This window comes from Manis javanica, chromosome 8, assembly GCF_040802235.1.
Source record: "Manis javanica isolate MJ-LG chromosome 8, MJ_LKY, whole genome shotgun sequence".
Taxonomy (NCBI): Eukaryota; Metazoa; Chordata; class Mammalia; order Pholidota; family Manidae; genus Manis; species Manis javanica.
Genome location: NC_133163.1, coordinates 66,726,627 through 66,745,060, shown reverse-complemented (window position 1 = coordinate 66,745,060; position 18,434 = coordinate 66,726,627). Strand labels below are relative to the sequence as shown.

The 18,434-nt window shown below is 37.1% G+C and overlaps 1 protein-coding gene across 10 annotated transcripts in view; it reads right to left on the bottom strand.

The window, feature by feature from the left end:
• Positions 1-2,055: 2,055 nt before the first annotated feature.
• The window catches only part of HEATR5A (HEAT repeat containing 5A), a 118,971-nt gene continuing 102,592 nt past the window's right edge, over positions 2,056-18,434 (bottom strand). For 8 of the 10 annotated variants that reach the window (XM_073211396.1, XM_073211402.1, XM_073211399.1 and 5 more), the window contains 6 exons: positions 12,309-12,456; positions 11,214-11,486; positions 10,152-10,376; positions 5,595-5,749; positions 3,775-3,988; positions 2,056-3,419 (listed from right to left, as the gene is read on the bottom strand). In XM_073211396.1, the coding sequence (XP_073067497.1) occupies positions 3,109-3,419; positions 3,775-3,988; positions 5,595-5,749; positions 10,152-10,376; positions 11,214-11,486; positions 12,309-12,456 (1,326 nt within the window). In that variant the 3' untranslated portion in view covers positions 2,056-3,108. The remainder of the gene's footprint in view (positions 3,420-3,774; positions 3,989-5,594; positions 5,750-10,151; positions 10,377-11,213; positions 11,487-12,308; positions 12,457-18,434) is intronic. The other 2 variants (XM_073211400.1, XM_073211404.1) reach the window with 1 other exon arrangement.

The window sequence follows — 18,434 nt, the reverse complement described above, 5'->3', positions numbered from 1 at the left end:
TGTTAATGGACGCTGGGAAGATACATACAGGCTGACTGTTGAAGCTTAGAATTGTTCCTTAATGTATAGTAAATACAATCATTGAAGCTTAGAATTGTTCCTTAATGTATAGTAAATACAATCATTGAAGCTAAGAATTGTTCCTTAATGTATAGTAAATACAAATGATTCAACATTTTCACTTTATAGTTTTTGGAATATAGACTTCACATATTGTCAGTTTTGTATTAACTTTATCAAGGTTTCTTAGCTTGATGGTTGAATTCCTTCTTGCCTCATACTGCACACTAATATTATAATAAAAAGACAGAGGGAATTCTTTAGGATATGGAATAAAGGGAATTCATCTCTCAAAACTAATGTTACAAAAGACTCTTGGGTTATGCATTTATTCCATCAAGTTAAGTACTACTAAGTCTGGATCATATGACATTCCTTTCATGAAGTCCATCTCAGAAGCCCTTGTTTTCTTCTCAGGGCTCCCAGAGCACTAACTCACACTTTTATAGCACTAATTGGTATTAAGTGCCTTAGTGTTCCCTTTAAGTTGATGGTGAAGTCTGTTTTATTGAAGTAAAATTTTGCTTCCATGCTCTATTTATAGAAATCTGTTATATCCAATGTTATTTTTTAAGTCTTTCCATGATAAGCTGTTAAGCAGTGGTTTAAAATGAGATGCAACTGTAAGTTTTGGCTCTATTTCTTCCTTTAGAGAAATATAAAGTTCAAGACAAATATTATACTACTTGTTTCATCTAAGTTGCTCATCAACATATTTAATTTGTAGGGCATTACCAAGCTAGGTTACGTGCAATTGCTTTATCACAACTGGATTCTGAAAACAGATGTAAAGAATTCGTTAATGTATTTTTCAGATTGAACTGTTCATCTTAAAACAAATAGAACTTCTATCAATATCTAATCATACAACATATTCCCACAAAAACTAGAGAACACAGTATTTTAAAAAACTTTTCCCTATTGTATAAGCCAGAAACCTTTGGTGGCAGTTTGGAGAAATGCAACTGAGAACGTCTTCAGCTAGGGGTAAGGAAGGCTGCGGAGGGAACGCGGAGCTTTTGGAGAGAAAAGGTACACCTTGATGGAGTAAGGCCTGCCACAGCACACCTGTTTACAGCATGGGCCCTGGGATCAGAGATGGGTTCAAATCCCAGCTGGTAAGCCTTAATTTCCTTATCCATAAGGATATATTTACTAATCCAATACTGTATTAAACAAGGTGATACATTTAAAAAAAAAAAAGGCTATAGTTGAGTACCTAACTCAAAGTTCGTAATTCCGTGACATTGGAAGTAGTATTTTTTTCCTAACTATTGGCATTGAGAGTATAACTTTAACTCAAATAATTCAGGACACCATGTCACTAAATGATGAGTAGAAATCTTAATGTTAAAAACAAACTGAATGAGACAAGAACAGACAAAACAATACAGAAGAATCCACAAATCTGATTAATATATTATAACCTGAGAACAACCTGGTCCAGCATTTGCCTTGGCAAAGGAGTAAATTTCTGAGCTCAAACCATCTTATGCCAGTGTAGCCCAAGAGCTATTAAAAGTGCCTACTCGATACTGCAGAGGCAGTTCTACAGAAGACAAAATTTCTCTCTTGAGGGGGCAGCCTGAAAGGGAGATAAAATGCAATGTTCCATGCATAGAAGAATGAAGTACTACATGAGCAGAGATAAAGCAGCAGTTCAGTTTGTTGGTGTAAGAAGTCAAGGAGTGTTGAGTTTCCAAGGGGAAGTGACCTTTAAACCAGGCCTAAAAGGAATGGGAGTCTGTCAGATGGAACAATGGAGAGAAGGCAATTCAGGAGAAGGGAACAGAAAGCATACACTCAAATTTGCAGAGACAATGAGGAAGACAGAGAATCCAAACTATTGCAAACAATTCCTCAAAGAAAGGGCTCCTCTTGAAAAGAACTGCCATGTTTCAGAGAGGGGCTATTACTTGCTCCATAGAATTGATTTTCTGGAATCTGAGATGAACCAGTCATCTTTTTTGAGTAAAACAATTTCAAATACAAGAATGATAAAGAAAATTAGCTTTATTTATGTAAATTAGAAAAATTGGTTGTAGTGTTAGATTCTGTCAAATGCTTTCATTCTGAACAATTTACAAGAGTATTTATATACAAACATAATAAAATAGAGTATATCACATTGCTCTTGCTTGACTCAAGTTGTTTTTCAATTCTGAACATGCCATGATTTATTACTTCGGTTTTTAATTTTTAACAGGAAAGTGTTTTACTCTGACATAGTGCTTGATTCATATAGTAGTACAACACTGAAGTGGAAGGAGAGTCAATGATTTCCAGCAATTAAAAAATATTTTTCAATCAGTATTATTTAATCATTACATTTTTCTATATTAAAATGTTTCATGTTAAAAAAACAGTCATTGATGAGCTGAATTTGTTGTATTACATTTGACATTTATATAAACTCATAGGTGATCTAAATGTAGATATGAACCTATATCAAACTCATTGATATGTCTGCCACAGATGAAAATGAACAAAATTGTTAGCAACAGAGGTAACAGAAAATCCATTTGAGAAATTGGAGATGCCCTATTCTATTTAAAGTGAGTACAATTTCCATTTTCTTAACCAACTACAACCTAAACCAAAAGGTGTAAAAGGCTATGGTATTTATAGACACATCTTAAGTTATACTGTAGGGCTGTAATTAATTTGTACTATTATATATTGGATAACTCTAAACAAAATTTCCCTAAGTATGTTGCCAATCATTCACATTGTTTGAGAAGTCTAAGGAAGTTTAATACAACTACTGAATAAGGCAGAATTTTAAAATAGCAATTGGGATACAATATAAATGCAGATAGTTTATATTAGAGTCAAATGTATAAGTGCCATAGCATTAAGTATGCTATGTGTGTATGGACTGTCAAAAAGAAATCCATTTCATTTTTAAAGCTGGGGGTGGGTTAGTAAATTCAGTTCTTTAGCACTTTCTTGAAATTCCTGAAAAGAATTCTCACAGAGCACTCTGGTTTTATTAAATGAAACGATCAAGTATTATACTAAAGTGCTTACTTCAAAAAAAAAAAAAGATTAGAGGAAATTAGTCTTTAACTGGATGCTTGAATTCTTTCCAGGGTTCTTAGTATGTTTAGTTGTTGTTGGTATCTTGACTTTGACACTTTCTTGATTGCCCTTTATAGCAGCTTCAAGGCGGGCTTTCAGGGCTGGAGAAGAAGCCATTACACTTTTAAAAACTGATGAATACTGAGGTCCAATCTGCATGAGATTTTGCAAAGCAAAGTCATGTAAGTTCCTTAGTATGGAAGTTGCAGATCCCAGAGCATTCTCATCCAAAAGGAAGGAAATGAGGATGGGTAGAAGACAGGTCACCAGCTGAGAGCCTGAAAAGTAAACAAATGATGTCCGCCCTAGGTTCAGGGATGCAAATATTCATTATACAGCTATAAACACACTTGATCTGTACCCATATTTCCCCACTTAAGGGGAAAATAATTCCTCCAATCTCTTCTCCCAAATACTAAATTGATTATATAAACAACAATATACATATTTAAATATATATATATATATATATACACAAATTGATTTAAATGCTTGGGATTAACATAATGAGCCTTCCAATGAATGTGGAAGTATACTGTGAAGTGATAAATTGAATGTTTTACATTTTAAATAATATTAAACTTCTGATTTTGGACAGTTCTTATTTAGTATGAATTTTGTGCTGACACTTACGATGCTGTTCTTCAGCAACAGCTACCAGTGCTTCTAAGACCTTTATACCTTCTTGAAAGATCTGAAGCTCAGTGGTGTCTTCAGGTTTTCTCATGTTTATTTCCTGCAGTTTGTCCACTATAGAGGATACTAAAGAGTATATGTATGGATAGGAAACAACTGTATTTGGATACTGAAAAATGGAAAGTAGGAGCTGATAGGTCTTGATTTGTACCTGATCAGGTAAGAGACAAAAATAATATAAATTGTAAATACAAATTTACATTTATATTACAATATAGATTTTAATGTAAATTTTAAAGCACATTAAAAATGTACATTTAAAAAAAGTCCATAACAATATATTTATTTCTTATTTATCTTTAATTTTGGAAGTCCAAGTGTTAATGGTGTTAAAACAGAGATGACAGGCCCCATATGGAGCCACTTGTGCTAAGCCCATGTCACCAAATGAAGATTTAATAGCTAAGATAATTACAGTTTCAACTCTTCTCAGAACTAGAATCTTACCCCAGCCAGTCTGGAATTCCTTGGTCAGCACTAGTGAGGTGATCTGCCTCACAGACCCCTGCTGCCCCCGAAGGAAGGTGACCTTGCCTGAAACAGTCCTCTTTGCGAGTAACTGCCTTGCCTTGACTCTTCTGCCTGCAGAAGTCTTTCATTTTGCACAGTTCTCTGGAGCTCCTTTCTGTTTGCTAGATGGGATGCTGCCTGACCCATGAATTATTGAATGAAGTCACTAAGTGCTTTAAAATGTATCTAACTGAATTTTGTTTTTTAACACAGGTATTCAAACTTACATGCTAACAGTGGTTGTGAGTTTGGGGTGGGAATAAAAGGCAGGTGGGTAGGATAGGGAAGGGTAAGTAGGAGCGGTCATTTTTCTTCTTAGCTCTAGTTCCTATTTTCCTCTTCATGGGCCCCTCTACAATGTAAAAAAGAAAAACCAAACCAAACCAAATGCACACACAAACTTGAAAAAATATTTTGGAGATTTCAGAAAATATTTTAGACAAAAATCATATATATCTGACATTCAAATATCATTGTCTTAAGGTTTAAAGGACCCAAAGGACCCATGTCTGGACCATATTGATTGTGTGGCATTACAGACCAGAGCCACCACTTTGAGACTGCTATATATATAAAGCTCTGTGAGGCTCCAGTCAACAAGTAGGACAGAAGAACAAAAAGAGAGAACTCTACATCAAACACACACATCATCCTTTATTCAATTCGTTGAGATGGTATTTCAATTTTTTCTGAGAGAAAATCTGGTTCCTGTATTTTAGGAGTCAATATATTTGTAATCATGATGAGTTTGCAGCACATTAAGGAATAGGAAATTAACCTAGCAAATGAAGAGGTCATAAAGGAATGGGATCAACTTGTGTGTACTGTTGTGGAATGGATCTCACTATTTCACAATCATACACTGAAGGCATGTGCTGGAATCTTCCTTCCTTCCTTTCTTTTAGGAAACCCACTAGACTAAACTACAAAGTATCTTACTTAACGTTCCTTGCAAAGGAATGTTCCTTGCAAAATTGAGATATCAATTTTAAGATGCCCCTATTTCAAATTTAGTGTTTTTTTTAAACATTTACTTTTAAAAACATCTTTCACCAACTATGCTCTATCCAGGGCCAAAGAATAAGACCATTATTATTTGGCTTTGTCACCCCAAGAACAGGAATTAGCCCAAACCTAAAAATAAAAAAAAACTTTTAGTCTGGCACTTCTTGCCAACAAAATAACAAAGTTCTGTAAAAGCTTAAACATATTCCTATTATAAACACCTCTCTGCTAAACACACTTACTATGGGCTCTTTCTTCTCAAGAGTAGCCTTAAATTTCTCAATACAGCGATTCTGGAGGCACGGTATGGTAGTTACTTCTGGACTGGTAGACAGAATAAATACTGTGACAGCAGTAAGCAGACTGATGTCATCAAGTTGTTGCTGTGTTCCATCTACTAAAGAGAAATGATCTGTGAGAAACGGAATCCAATACTGCTGTATTTACTATTTGATACATCTGTATGAAGCTGTCTCTAGTGTGGTAGTAACAATTTTTGTGTAAGCACTTACAAACAAAAACTGATTGACTGATTAATAATTCTGGCAAATGTTGGCTTTAAAATGTATACTCTGTAATTGTGCTAAGAATTATCAGAGTATTATAATTTTCACAGGCAGACATTAGTAAATACATATATACATTTACTAGGAATATATATTTACTAGTTGTGTGACCTCAGACATCTAACCCTGTCTCCAGTTTTCTCATCTATGAGAACAACAGTATTTAGATTCAGAGGTTATGTGGATTAAATAAGTTAATCTATGTGAAGCATTTGGAATTCCATGTTATACATAATGCTCAGTATGTGTTAGCTATTATTTATTTTTATTGTGGAGCAATATTGAAATGGACAATTGTTTCTTCTTTGTTAAGTTTATAAGTATTCATATTGTGATAACACATGTCTCAAGTGAAAATATCTTAGCATTTTACTGTGTATACCATTTCTTAGCAGGATAGAAAAACCTGAAAATAACTGCATGGGCCACACCATTTAAAGGAATTTTCTATTTGATGTAATTTACCTTCATTTTCCAAAGTCATACTCTCATTAGATAATTTTAATGAACCTGTTGTGAAAAATCAGTGAATTCTGAAAAGGAAAAGGTATGGCAAATTCAACTCATTAAGTTGTGTAAGGATGGACTGCTACTTATGAGGAAATACATACATATATATAATATATATATATGTGTGTGTGTATGCATATATATGATGCATATATAATAGTTTTGGTAATATTTACTCAACAACTACTTAAGCAACATTTACTATGTGCCAGCACTCTTTCTTGCACTGAGAATACAATTTATAGAGAAGGCATACTACATACCAGGAGTAAATAAGAATTTAATTTCAGCTATCACAAGATTTATGAATATAAAAAATGTTGCTACATTGGGTGGTTAGAGAAAGCCTTAAGGAGATTAGTGATACCTGAGATGATAGTTGAGAGACAGTATCAATGAAAGCAAAATATGATGGATGAGTGGGATTTATTTAATAAAAATAATCTAAAAAACTTAAGGTACAACAGGTATACAGTGAACATTTAAAATTATGACAGCACTATTGTTAAGTACTTCATATATATATTAAATACTTAATACTCCCAACAGCACCATGAAGAGACTCTTTTTCTCACATTTTATGGATGAGAGACTAAGGAACAGAAATCTAGTCATTTGTCCAAGTCACATAATTAGTAAGGCAGGCAGTTTTGATTCCAGAGAGAATACTGTTCACCACGGTGCTATACTGCCTCCCACACAGTCAGGTTACTGTTAATCATTCAGAGCAACTTGAAACTACAAAGTGGTCAGTTAAGTAAAATAAAGCTCTCCTGGGTTCTTCCCATTTCTTCTAAAAATCCCTTACTCCCATTCTCTTTTACCTAGAATCGTCACAAAGTTCCCCAAGCACTAACCCACGGAGAGGCCCATGAGGTAAGGAAGTTAAGCTTCCCACTAAGGGCCAGTGACAAACCGAGCCAGCAGCCTGAGTCATCTGGGACACGGATCCTCTAGCTGCAGCCCTGGCCAGCATCTTAACAGGAACCTCATGAGAAACCTTGAGCCACAACCACCCAGCAATGCTCCTCCGAATTCCTGTAAACTATCGGATAACAAATGCTTGCTGTTTTAAGTCACTAAGCTTGGGAGCAATTTGTTATGTAGCAAAGGGTTTACCTGTCATCATCATCAGTTCCTTTAAATTCTCTTAGTAGCCAAGTCTAAATCCACATGGTCCTAACTTCATTCCCTGATACACAATGAAAAACATGTGTGTGCATGTGTGTGGTGATGGTGGTGGTGGTGTGACCAAAGAAATGAGCTTGTTCTAACTCTCAACATAAAAACTTACACCCATTACCTTCTACTCACTTTGTTTTCTTCCCTCACGTTAGCACAGGTTAATCTTTCCACATGTGCTGTGAATTTTATCCCTTCCACCTAGAAAGGAACACTGCTTACCACAACCACATCTCTACCTTTTTTTCTCCATAAGCATGAATTCATGCTAGAGTCTCATCTTTAAAATAAAATTTTTTGACACTATACCTTTTTTTTTTAAGCTTTTGCTTCTTCCTGTCAAGAGAAGCCTGTACCTGGTCCTTCTCTTTCCTTCCCTCTCGTTTGTACCTCAACACTGTATTTCACATTGCTGACCACTCTCTCACCATTAGAACTCTTTTCTTTGGCTTCTGTGACTGCATTGTATTCTAAATCTCCTCCCAGCTTGCTCCATAAACTCAATTTGGGTGATTTCAACCATCCCACAGGTTGCACTGACAAATCCCAAGTGTATGTAGTCTAACATCCTCCCTAGCCCAGACTACCTTCTTGAACTCCAGACCTCTACACATTCTGCTCCATTAGATTGCTCTATAGGTAATTCAAGCTCTCACTGTATTTCCCTGACAATGCTCACTGGTATTTCTGTTAATGGCACTTTGAATGCTCAAGTCATCCTACCCTTGCAACTCCTAAACCAAACTATCAGTAAATTCTGTTAATACATGCTTAACATTTTAATGTTCATTATTCTGTTCTTTATCCTTACTGCTATTATCTCATCTCCAACAATGTTGCTTATTCTTCTATACTGCTGCAACTGTGACTCTTTAGAAATGCAATTCTATAACTTTACTTCCCCTTTTAAAACTTGTTAGTGATTCCACATGCATATTAAAAGCAGTCCAAATTACAAATCATGCTAAATCCTCCATAATCTGGCCCCATGTACCATCCAACTGAAGGTCTTTCGTGACTAATCACCATTCACCACCCTCCTACTCTTGCCTCCAAGCCCACACTCTCTCGTTACTCAACTTGATGTCCCCAAACGTACCATATTATTTAGGTCTCCAGGTGTTTGATCAAAATGTACCTAGCATTCATTTCTATTAGTGTCCATGTGAACAGTCTTTCTAATCCTCTAAGAAACTGACTGTTCTGAGAAGCCTCTTATGGTGAATACAGAGGTGTTCCACTGAGATCCCCTTACTGGGGGAAGGTGCTGCCCTGTTGCGGGGAGTGCGGTCGGCTGTCAGCCCCCTCCGGGCTGGCCTCAACTACAGAGTCGCCTTCACGGAGATTACATCCTGCAGGGGACAGCCTGCATCTGAGCAGAGAGGCAAGGCCATTTCTGTTCCATGTGAAACTCTCTGATGGGCAATATCCAGAGCTCCAGACTTGTTTGCTGAGCTTTGTGGGGAGCCCCAGTGTAGTCTGACTTCCTTTGCTCAGTATAGCTTTCCCCTCTTTCCCCTACACCCTTATAGATGTTGTTCCTTAATAAACCTCTTGCTCTCAATTGTCTCAGCATGAGGTTCCTGAAAACCCTACCTGTTGACACTCTGCCTGATTCACTCAGACACAGCTGATTATTCTCATTTTTTGCCAGTTAGTCTCTTTTTTATTGTATTAGAAATACAGTGATAATTAAGACATCTGTTGGCTTCCAGGAGTACCTTATCATATTAATCAGGAGCACCTTATCATATTAATCATATCCTATAGCAATTTATAGGCATTAGACTCCACCAGACTTCCAACTTTGGGCACAAAGTAGGTGGTCAATAAATGCTGAATTGAATTGAAATTCAACTGAAATTTTTACCATATGAATTTCTAAAAAGAATAAGGAAGGTGGGGATCATTTGTAATATGTTTAAAGACTTTTTACAATTATTATGACATAATGTTGAAAATTAAAACACAGTAACAGGAATAAAACACATTTTAATGGATACTGAACTGGCTATCATTTATTGATGTATGCCAGGTAATAAGCAAGATGCTTTTCATATATTGTTACTGGTCTAACAATTTCCTGCAACCTAATATCCTTATTTGTTAATGAGAAAACAAAGGCTCAGAGAAGTTGGCAACTTGACTACTTAGTTAGCTAGTAACTGCTGGAGTGAGCATATGAACCAGATACAATTTTATGTTTACAATGCACATCTTACACACTGCTCAGTAAACTGTGCATATTAAAAAGTTTTGTCAGCTTGTCATGGATCATACTGCATTTTTAAATTAATATTACATTTGAAAGTATCTCACTAGTTACAGGCTGCCAATCATTTAATTGCATTAAAGATTAAAGATACTGAAGTGAGAACATAGGTGTTTCTATCTACTTACACATATTCTGTAGTGAATATGGTCTCCTCCAGGTGAGACTGCCAAACATGATCAAGTAAGTAGCTTATTCTAAGACAAAAAAACTGTCCCACTTGCTTTTTAAAACAAACTGAACAACTACTTCCAAAAAGCCTTAATTACCTGGATCCCAACAGTCAAGAATTGTTGTTAAAGCACTACGGAGAAGGTCAGTCCAAGCTGTATGGCTCTTTTCTGCTCTGGCCATGGGAGAAGATAATATTCCTTTCAGAGCCTGTAGGGAAGCTGCAACTGTTGAGGATAACTGACCACCAGGTAACCTCACAGCAGTTTCTCTGAGGACCCCAATTGTGAGGTACAATATAGTAGGGAGAACTGAGATGCTTCCTGTAAGACACATTTTTAAAAACACTTTGTGTTTCAGTCTATATATATGTATTTTCTAAAAATAAATCATCAATGAGTAAGAAAATGTCAAAATTTTCTAGCCTTTGAGATAATTTTTCATCAAGGATTATAACTGTTAAGATCATTTAAATAACTTCATGATTTTTAAGATTAGATTAAATTTTGGTTAAAATTGAAGATGTTAAATTGTGTCACACAATCACTATCTTTTGTTGTCTTGTTTTATTTGATAGTTGACAAATGTTGAATGTATTTTTCTTTATTTTTTGTGTGGTAAAATATCTACAACATTTTTATATATATATATATTTTACCATTGGTTAATATTTACCATTTTAACCATTTTAAAGTATATAATTAAATGACATTAAGTTCATTCACAATGTTGTGCAACCATCACCACTATCCATGAAGAGCCTTAAATGCTCTATTAGAAGTATGGACTTGGTTCCAAACAGAACTGGTATGATGACAGACTCCTGTCCTCCCTGAGGCTTTCAGGGAAAGCCCATTAAATATGGTGTACAGAAAAAATGCCCAAGAGCTGATACCTGCTACTGACAGTTTAAAATATTGTCGATCATAGAAGAGCATTTCTGTCTACAGTACATGCTGTCTGTATAATTACTTTTTACCTTTCTGGTAAAATAAATTACTAGAATGTAATGTTAATCTTAGAGGATTAAAAACATGACCCAAAATTTTGGGTCAGCATTAGTTTAATGAGAAAAGGATTAGCAACCACTATTTTCTTTATCTATTAAAATCATTTCTCTCCTTCTAGGTCAAGGGAAGCAATCACATACCACAGCATACCTTCAGGAGAGCACACGGCAGGGAGCTCCGAGAGGATACCCAGTGCAGCTGACACCAATCTGCTTCCATCTTCTGACAGCACCTGTGGCTTTGTAGCTTTTATTCCTGGGCTACCTGTCAATTTAGGATTTAGCTCTGGAAGCTGTCTAACTAGAATGCATACACATAATTCCAGTGTTGCAAAAACCAAAGATTTCCCAGGCACAAGTCCTCCTGTGTCCTTTCCCTCTCCAAACTCTGGCAAGGTTTCCTTTTCAGCAGCCCCATCATCAACTAAAAGACAGAAAGAGTAGTGTTGAATAGACATTTCGTGTTGGCTTTGCATCTGGTAGATGGCAATTTAGTTAATTTCTGTTGTAAGTAACACATTTAAATGGCTTAAATTCTTGGGTGTTAAAGAGAAACAGTTATAGAAGTAAAAGTAGTTGTCTTTTATGCTTCTTACAGCAATGGATCAAGAGACATCTTCAGTAACCCTCTCAGCCTTAAAATATTGTCTGATTAACTCCTCGTTGTAAAGAATGTCAGCCTGACAGCTGGAGCTGTCCTTGGGACCTTAAATACTGGCAGGCAGAAAGGAAAGAATGGAGGTCCCTGATATCTTTAGGAAGCTGCCATACCTGCCCAGGACTGCCTGCCTGTGGACTTCTTTTAGATGGGATAGTAAGTCCTTGTGTTTTAAATTCACTTACATTGGGTTTTCTGTTATATGCAGTCAAATGGAATTTCAAATATAAACTCACAAACACTGAATTAGATTTATAAACAGCAATTTAATCATTTTGCAAAACTTAAGTCATAAAAATATTGTCAATAGTTCTTTGTATGTATATTGGTAAACAATCAATGTAAGAGAGTTTTTTTTCTCCTCCCAGGATTTTCTTAAAATTCTCATTTTCCCAGGAAATAAGTAGCTTAGCTACTGACAATAACCAAGCCAAAATGGAGAGGTGAATGAGAGGACTTAAAGCTGTATTTAGAAATGTTTCATTTGTACTACATACAATAGATTATCAGACTACACAGATACATAAGTAATCCTTTACAAAACAGGGATGCAATGTGATTAAGTTGGTGTTAAAGGTTAACAGTCACCTTCTGCACTTCGTCTTTTCTCCTTCACATGTTCTTGAGCTGCACAGATGATCTGCCTTACCACTTCAAGTGAAGCCAATTGAATGCAAGATGATTCTCGGGTCAAAATTACTCGATGTAGTACATTCAACAACTCGATACCCAAGTCCTATCATAAAAAAATGTAGGTGACACTGTATTGGAAATCCATATACTCTTTTTTAAAAATACCAATTTAAATGCCATGACAAAATTCAGAAAAAGAGTATATAACAAATTGCTCACAAAAAATAAAATGTTAGTGCAATAAAGTTAAATAATACTTGGTCCACTTTAAACCAAGTCCAGATTGGTTTTTGCCCAATCTTGTGGAAGACGGCACTATGAAAAAAGATAATTTTCACACAGGTCTTAAATTGGGAAAACAGAAAAGAAAATTTCCAGGGATTCTCAAGATGGCGGCATGAGTAGGGTAGCAGAAATCTTCCAAAACCACATATATTTTGAAAATACAGCAAATAAAACTATTCCTAAAAGAGTGACCAGCAGATACAGTATATGAGCCAGGATACATCTGCGAGAACCCAACATCTAATGGAAAAGGGTAAGATACAAAGCCATGACCCGGAGGGACCCAATCACTCCCCCCACCCCAGCTCACTGACAGGAGGCAAAAAATAAGAGTGGGGAGGGAATGGAAGCACAGGACTGCTAAATAATCAGACCTAGTAATCTGCCCTGGGAGCACAGACACACATTACATGGTGAACTGGATATTAGAGGAGCGCAAATGCAAAATCTGAGATTAAGATTGCGAACAGGTTCCCACAGCTGGCTGCCCTGGAACAAAAAAGCAGGCGCTTTAAAAGGCTTAAAGGGACAAGGGTTTAACAGGTGGACAAAATTGTCCTGGCACACTAAGCCCAGCAGGCTGGGAACTTTAAGGAACTTCAGGTACGCTAACCCCCAGGGTGGCAGTGCAGCTCTGAACCCCCTCACAGTGATAAGCAGTCTGCTGTTCCATACCCACCGCCAGCACTACAAGCAAACCAGCTGACCCGCCACTGCTGTGGAACAGCCGGGGAGCAGCCCCGCCTACAGCAACCACACAGCTTAACACAGAGGCTTCTCCCTGCACGCAACAAACTGGCCCAGACCCAGAGGCTGCTCACTATGCGTGGTTGACTGAAACAGACAGTGGAGACTGGAGCAGAGTCTGGGAGGCACAAAGGGGCTTTGTTCTCACAGAAGAACACACACCGCTCACCTGCGACCCCACTTGTGACCCCTAGTGGTGCCCTAGGCCATCCCGAGGGCCACCCCACCCATGGCAGCTGAGGGGATTGGCCAGGGGCTGCTCCCTGCCAGTGGTTGACTGGAGTGGATGGTGGGGATGGGTGCGGAGTCCGGAGGGCACGAGGGGGCTCAGTTCTCGCAGCAGAACACGTGCCACTAGCCTGAGACCCCCACCAGGGCCCTAGGACATCCTGAGGGCCGCCCTGCCCACGGCAGCTCAGGACATTAACCCACAGGCTGCTCCCTGTGTGTGGTTCACCGGCACAGACAGTGGAGATAGGCAAGGCGACTGGCAAGCAGGAAGGGACTTTGTTTTTCCAGATGACACACGTCCTACTCGCCAGAGACCACTCCCATCACCATGAAAAGGCAAAAAAACCTTATTCAGTCCTAAATCCCTCAAACACCAGAGAGAGGACATATTAAGACTGAAATCACCAATCTGCCTGAAAAAGAATTCAAAATAAAAGTCATAAACATGCTGATGGAGCTACAGACAAATATTCAAGGGCTAAGGGATGAATTCAGGAGGGAGATAACAGAAAAGAAACAAACAATGGAAGGATTTAAGAGCAGACTGGATGAGGTGGAAGAGACTGTTAATGGAATAAAAATCAGAGAATAGGAATACAGAGAAGTTGAGGCAGAGAGAGATAAAAGGATCTCTAGAAATGAAAGAATATTAAGAGAAGTGTGTGACCAATCCAAATGGAACAATATTCGCATTATAGGGGCACCAGAAGAAGAGAGAGAAAAAGGGATAGAAAGTGTTTTTCAAGAAATAATTGCTGAAAACTTCCCCAATCTGGGTAAGGAAACAGTCTCTCAGACCACAGGAGTCCACAGATCTCCTAACACAAGGGACCCAAGGAGGACAACACCAAGACATATAATTAAAATGGCAAAGATCAAAGACAAGGACAGACTATTAAAAGCAGCCAGAGAGAGGAAAAAGATCACCTACAAAGGAAAACCCATCAGGCTATGATCAGACTTCTTAGCAGAAACCTTACAGGCCAGAAGGGAATGGCATGATGTATTCAATGCAATGAAACAGAAGGGCCTCGAACCAAGAATAATGTATCCAGCAAGATTATCATTTAAATTTGAAGGAGGGATTAAACAATTCCCAGACAAGCAGAAGTTGAGGGAATTTACCTCCCACAAACCATCTCTACAGTGTGTATTTTAAAGGAACTGCTCTAGATGGAAGTATGCCAACGCTAAATAGCTGTCACCAAAGAAAATAAAATCACACCAAAGAAACTAGACCAACCAAATACTAACTAACTACCAAATAAAATCAGCTATCCTCAAAATCAGTCAAGGGAAACACAGAATAAAAGACCTAACATATAAAGAGTAGAGGAGGAAGAAAAAGAAGGGAGAGAAATAAAGAATCATCGGACTATGTTTATAATAATGCAATAAGTGAGTTAAGTTAGACGGTTAGACAGTAAGGAAGCTGCCCTTGAACCTTTGGTAATGACGAATCCAAAGCCTGCAATAGCAATAAGTATGTATCTATTGATAATCACCCTAAATGTACATGGACTGAATGCACCATTCAAAAGACACAGAGTAAAAGAATGGATAAAAAAGCAAGACCCATCTATATCCTGCCACAAGAGACTCACTTCTAACCCAAAGACATACACAGACTAAAAGTGAAGGGGTGGAAAAGATATTTTATGCAACTAACAGGGAGAAAAAAGCAGGTGTTGCAGTACTTGTATAAGACAAAATACACTTCAAAACAAAGAAAGTCACAAGACACAAAGAAGGACATTACATAATGATAAAGGGGTCAGTCCAACAAGAGGATATAACAATTATAAATATATATGCACCCAATACAGGAGCACCAATATATGTGAAACAAATACTAACAGAATTAAAGGAGGAAATAGAATGCAATTCACTCATTTTAGGAGACTTCAACATACCACTCACTCCAAAGGACTGATAAACCAGAGAGAAAATAAGTAAGGGCACAGAGGCACTGAACAACACACTAGAACAGACGGACCTAATAGACATCTATATAACTCTACACCCAAAAGCAACAGGATACACATTCTTCTCAAGTGCACACAGAATATTTTCAAGAATAGATGATATACTAGGCCACAAAAAGAGCCTCAGTAAATTCAAAGATTGAAATTCTACCAACTTCACAGGTAACGAAGGTATAAAACTAGAAATAAATTGTACAAAGAAAACAAAAAGCCTCACAAACACATGGAGGCTTAACAACATGCTCCTAAATAATCAATGGATCAATGACCAAATTAAAACAGAGATCAAGCACTATATGGAGACAAATGAAAATGACAGCACAATGCTCCAACTTCTGTGGGACACAGCAAAGGCAGTTCTAAGAGGAAAGGATATAGCAATCCAGGCATATTTAAAGAAGGAAGAATAATCCCAATTGTATAATCTAAATTCATAATTGTTGAAACTGGAAAAAAAGAAGAACAGATCAGGCCCAAAGTCAGCAGAAGGAGGGACATAATAAAGATCAGAGAAGAAATGAAATTGAGAAGAATGAAACAATAGAAAAAATAAATGAAACCAAGAGCTGGTTCTTTGACAAAATAAACAGAATAGATAAGCCTCTAGCCAGACTTATTAAGAAAAAAGAAAATCTACACACAAAAATGGAAGCAGAAATGAGAAAGGAAAAATCACTACAGACACCACAGAAAAACAAAGAATTGTTAGAGAATACTATGAAAATCTATATGCTAACAAACTGGATAACCTAGAAGAAATGGACAACTTTCTAGAAAAATACAACCTTCCATGACTGACCAAGGAGGAAACAGAAAATCTAAATAGATCAATTACCAGCAACAAAATTGAATCAGTAATAAAAAACTACCCAAAAACAAAAACCCCGGACCAGATGGATTCACCACTGAATTTTATCAGACATTTAGAGAAGACAAAACACCCATTCTCCTTAAAGTTTTCCAAAAAACAGAAAAGGAGGGAATACGTCCAAACTCATTCTATGAAGCCAGCATCACTCTAATATGAAAACCAGGCAAACACTACAAAAAAAGAAAACTACAGACCAATATCCCCAATGAACATAGATGCAAAAATAGTCAGCAAAATATTAGCAAACTGAATTAAAAAATACATCAAGAGGATCATACACCATGATCAAGTGGATTCATTCCAGGGATGCATTGATGGTACATTTGAAAATACATCATCATCCACCACATCAACAAAAAGAAGGACAAAAACCACATGATCATCCCCATAGATGCTGAAAAGCATTTGACAAAATTCAACATCCATTCATGATAAAAACTCTCAACAAAATGGGGATAGAGGGCAAGTACCTCTAGATAATAAAGGCCATATATGACAAACCCATAGCCAACATTACACTTAACAGCGAGAAGCTGAAAGCTTTTCCCCTAAGATTGGGAATAAGACAGGGATGCCCACTCTCCCTGCTTTTATTCAACATAGTATTGGAGGTCCTGGCCTTGGCAATCAGACAACACAAAGAAATAAAAGGCATCCAGATTGGTAAGGAAGAAGTTAAACTGTCCCTGTTTGCAGATGACATGATATTGTACATAAAAAACCCTAAAGAATCCACTCCAAACTACTAGATCTAATATCTGAATTCAGCAAAGTTGCGGGATACAAAATTAATACACAGAAATCTGTGGCATTCCTATACACTAAAATTGAACTAGCAGAAAGAGCAATCAGGAAAACAATTCCATTCACAATTGCATCAAAAAGACTAAAATACCCAGGAATTAACCTAACTGAGGAAGTGAAAGAACTATACTCAAACTACAAGACACTCATGAGAGAAATTAAAGAAGATACCAATAAATGGATACACATCCCGTGCTCATGGATAGGAAGAATTAATATTGTCGAAATGGCCATCCTGCCTAAAGCAATCTACAGATTCAATGTAATCCCTATCAAAATACTGACAGCATTCTTCAACAAACTGGAACAAGTAGTTCTAAAATTCACATGGAATCTCAAAAGACCCTGAATAGCCAAAGCAAAAGCAATCCTGAGAAGGAAGAATAAAGTAGGGGGGGTGGGCGGCGGGGATCTTGCTTCCCAACTTCAAGTTCTACTACAAAGCCCAGTAATCAAGACAATTTGGTACTGGCACAAGAACAGACCCATAGACCAGTGGAACAGAATAGAGTGTCCAGATATTAACCCAAGCATATATGGTCAATTAATATATGATAACAGAGCCATGGATATACGATGAGGGAAATGACAGCCTCTTCAACAGCTGGTGTTGGCAAAACTGGACAGCTTCGTGTAAGAGAATGAAACTGGATTACTGTCTACTCCATACACAAAAGTAAACTCGAATGGATCAAAGACTTTAATGTAAGTCATGAAACCATAAAACTCTTAGAAAAAAACATAGGCAAAACTCTTGAATATAAACATGAACAACTTCTTCATGAATGTATCTCCATGAGCAAGGGAAACAAAAGCAAAAAATGAGCAAGTGGTACTATATCAAAGTAAAAAGCTTCTGTACAGCAAAGGATACCATCAGTAGAAGAAAAGGGCATCCTACAGTATGGGAGAATATATTCAAAATGGACATATCCATTAAAGGGTTGACATCCAAAATATATAAATAGCTCACACACCTCAACAAACAAAAAGCAAATAATCCAATTAAAAAATAGGCAGAGGAGCTGAACAGACACTTCTCCAAAGAGGAAATTCAGATGGCCAACAGGCACATGAAAACATGCTCCACATCGCTAATTACCAGGGAAATGCAAATTAAACCACCTCACACCAGTCAGGATGGCCAACATCCAAAAG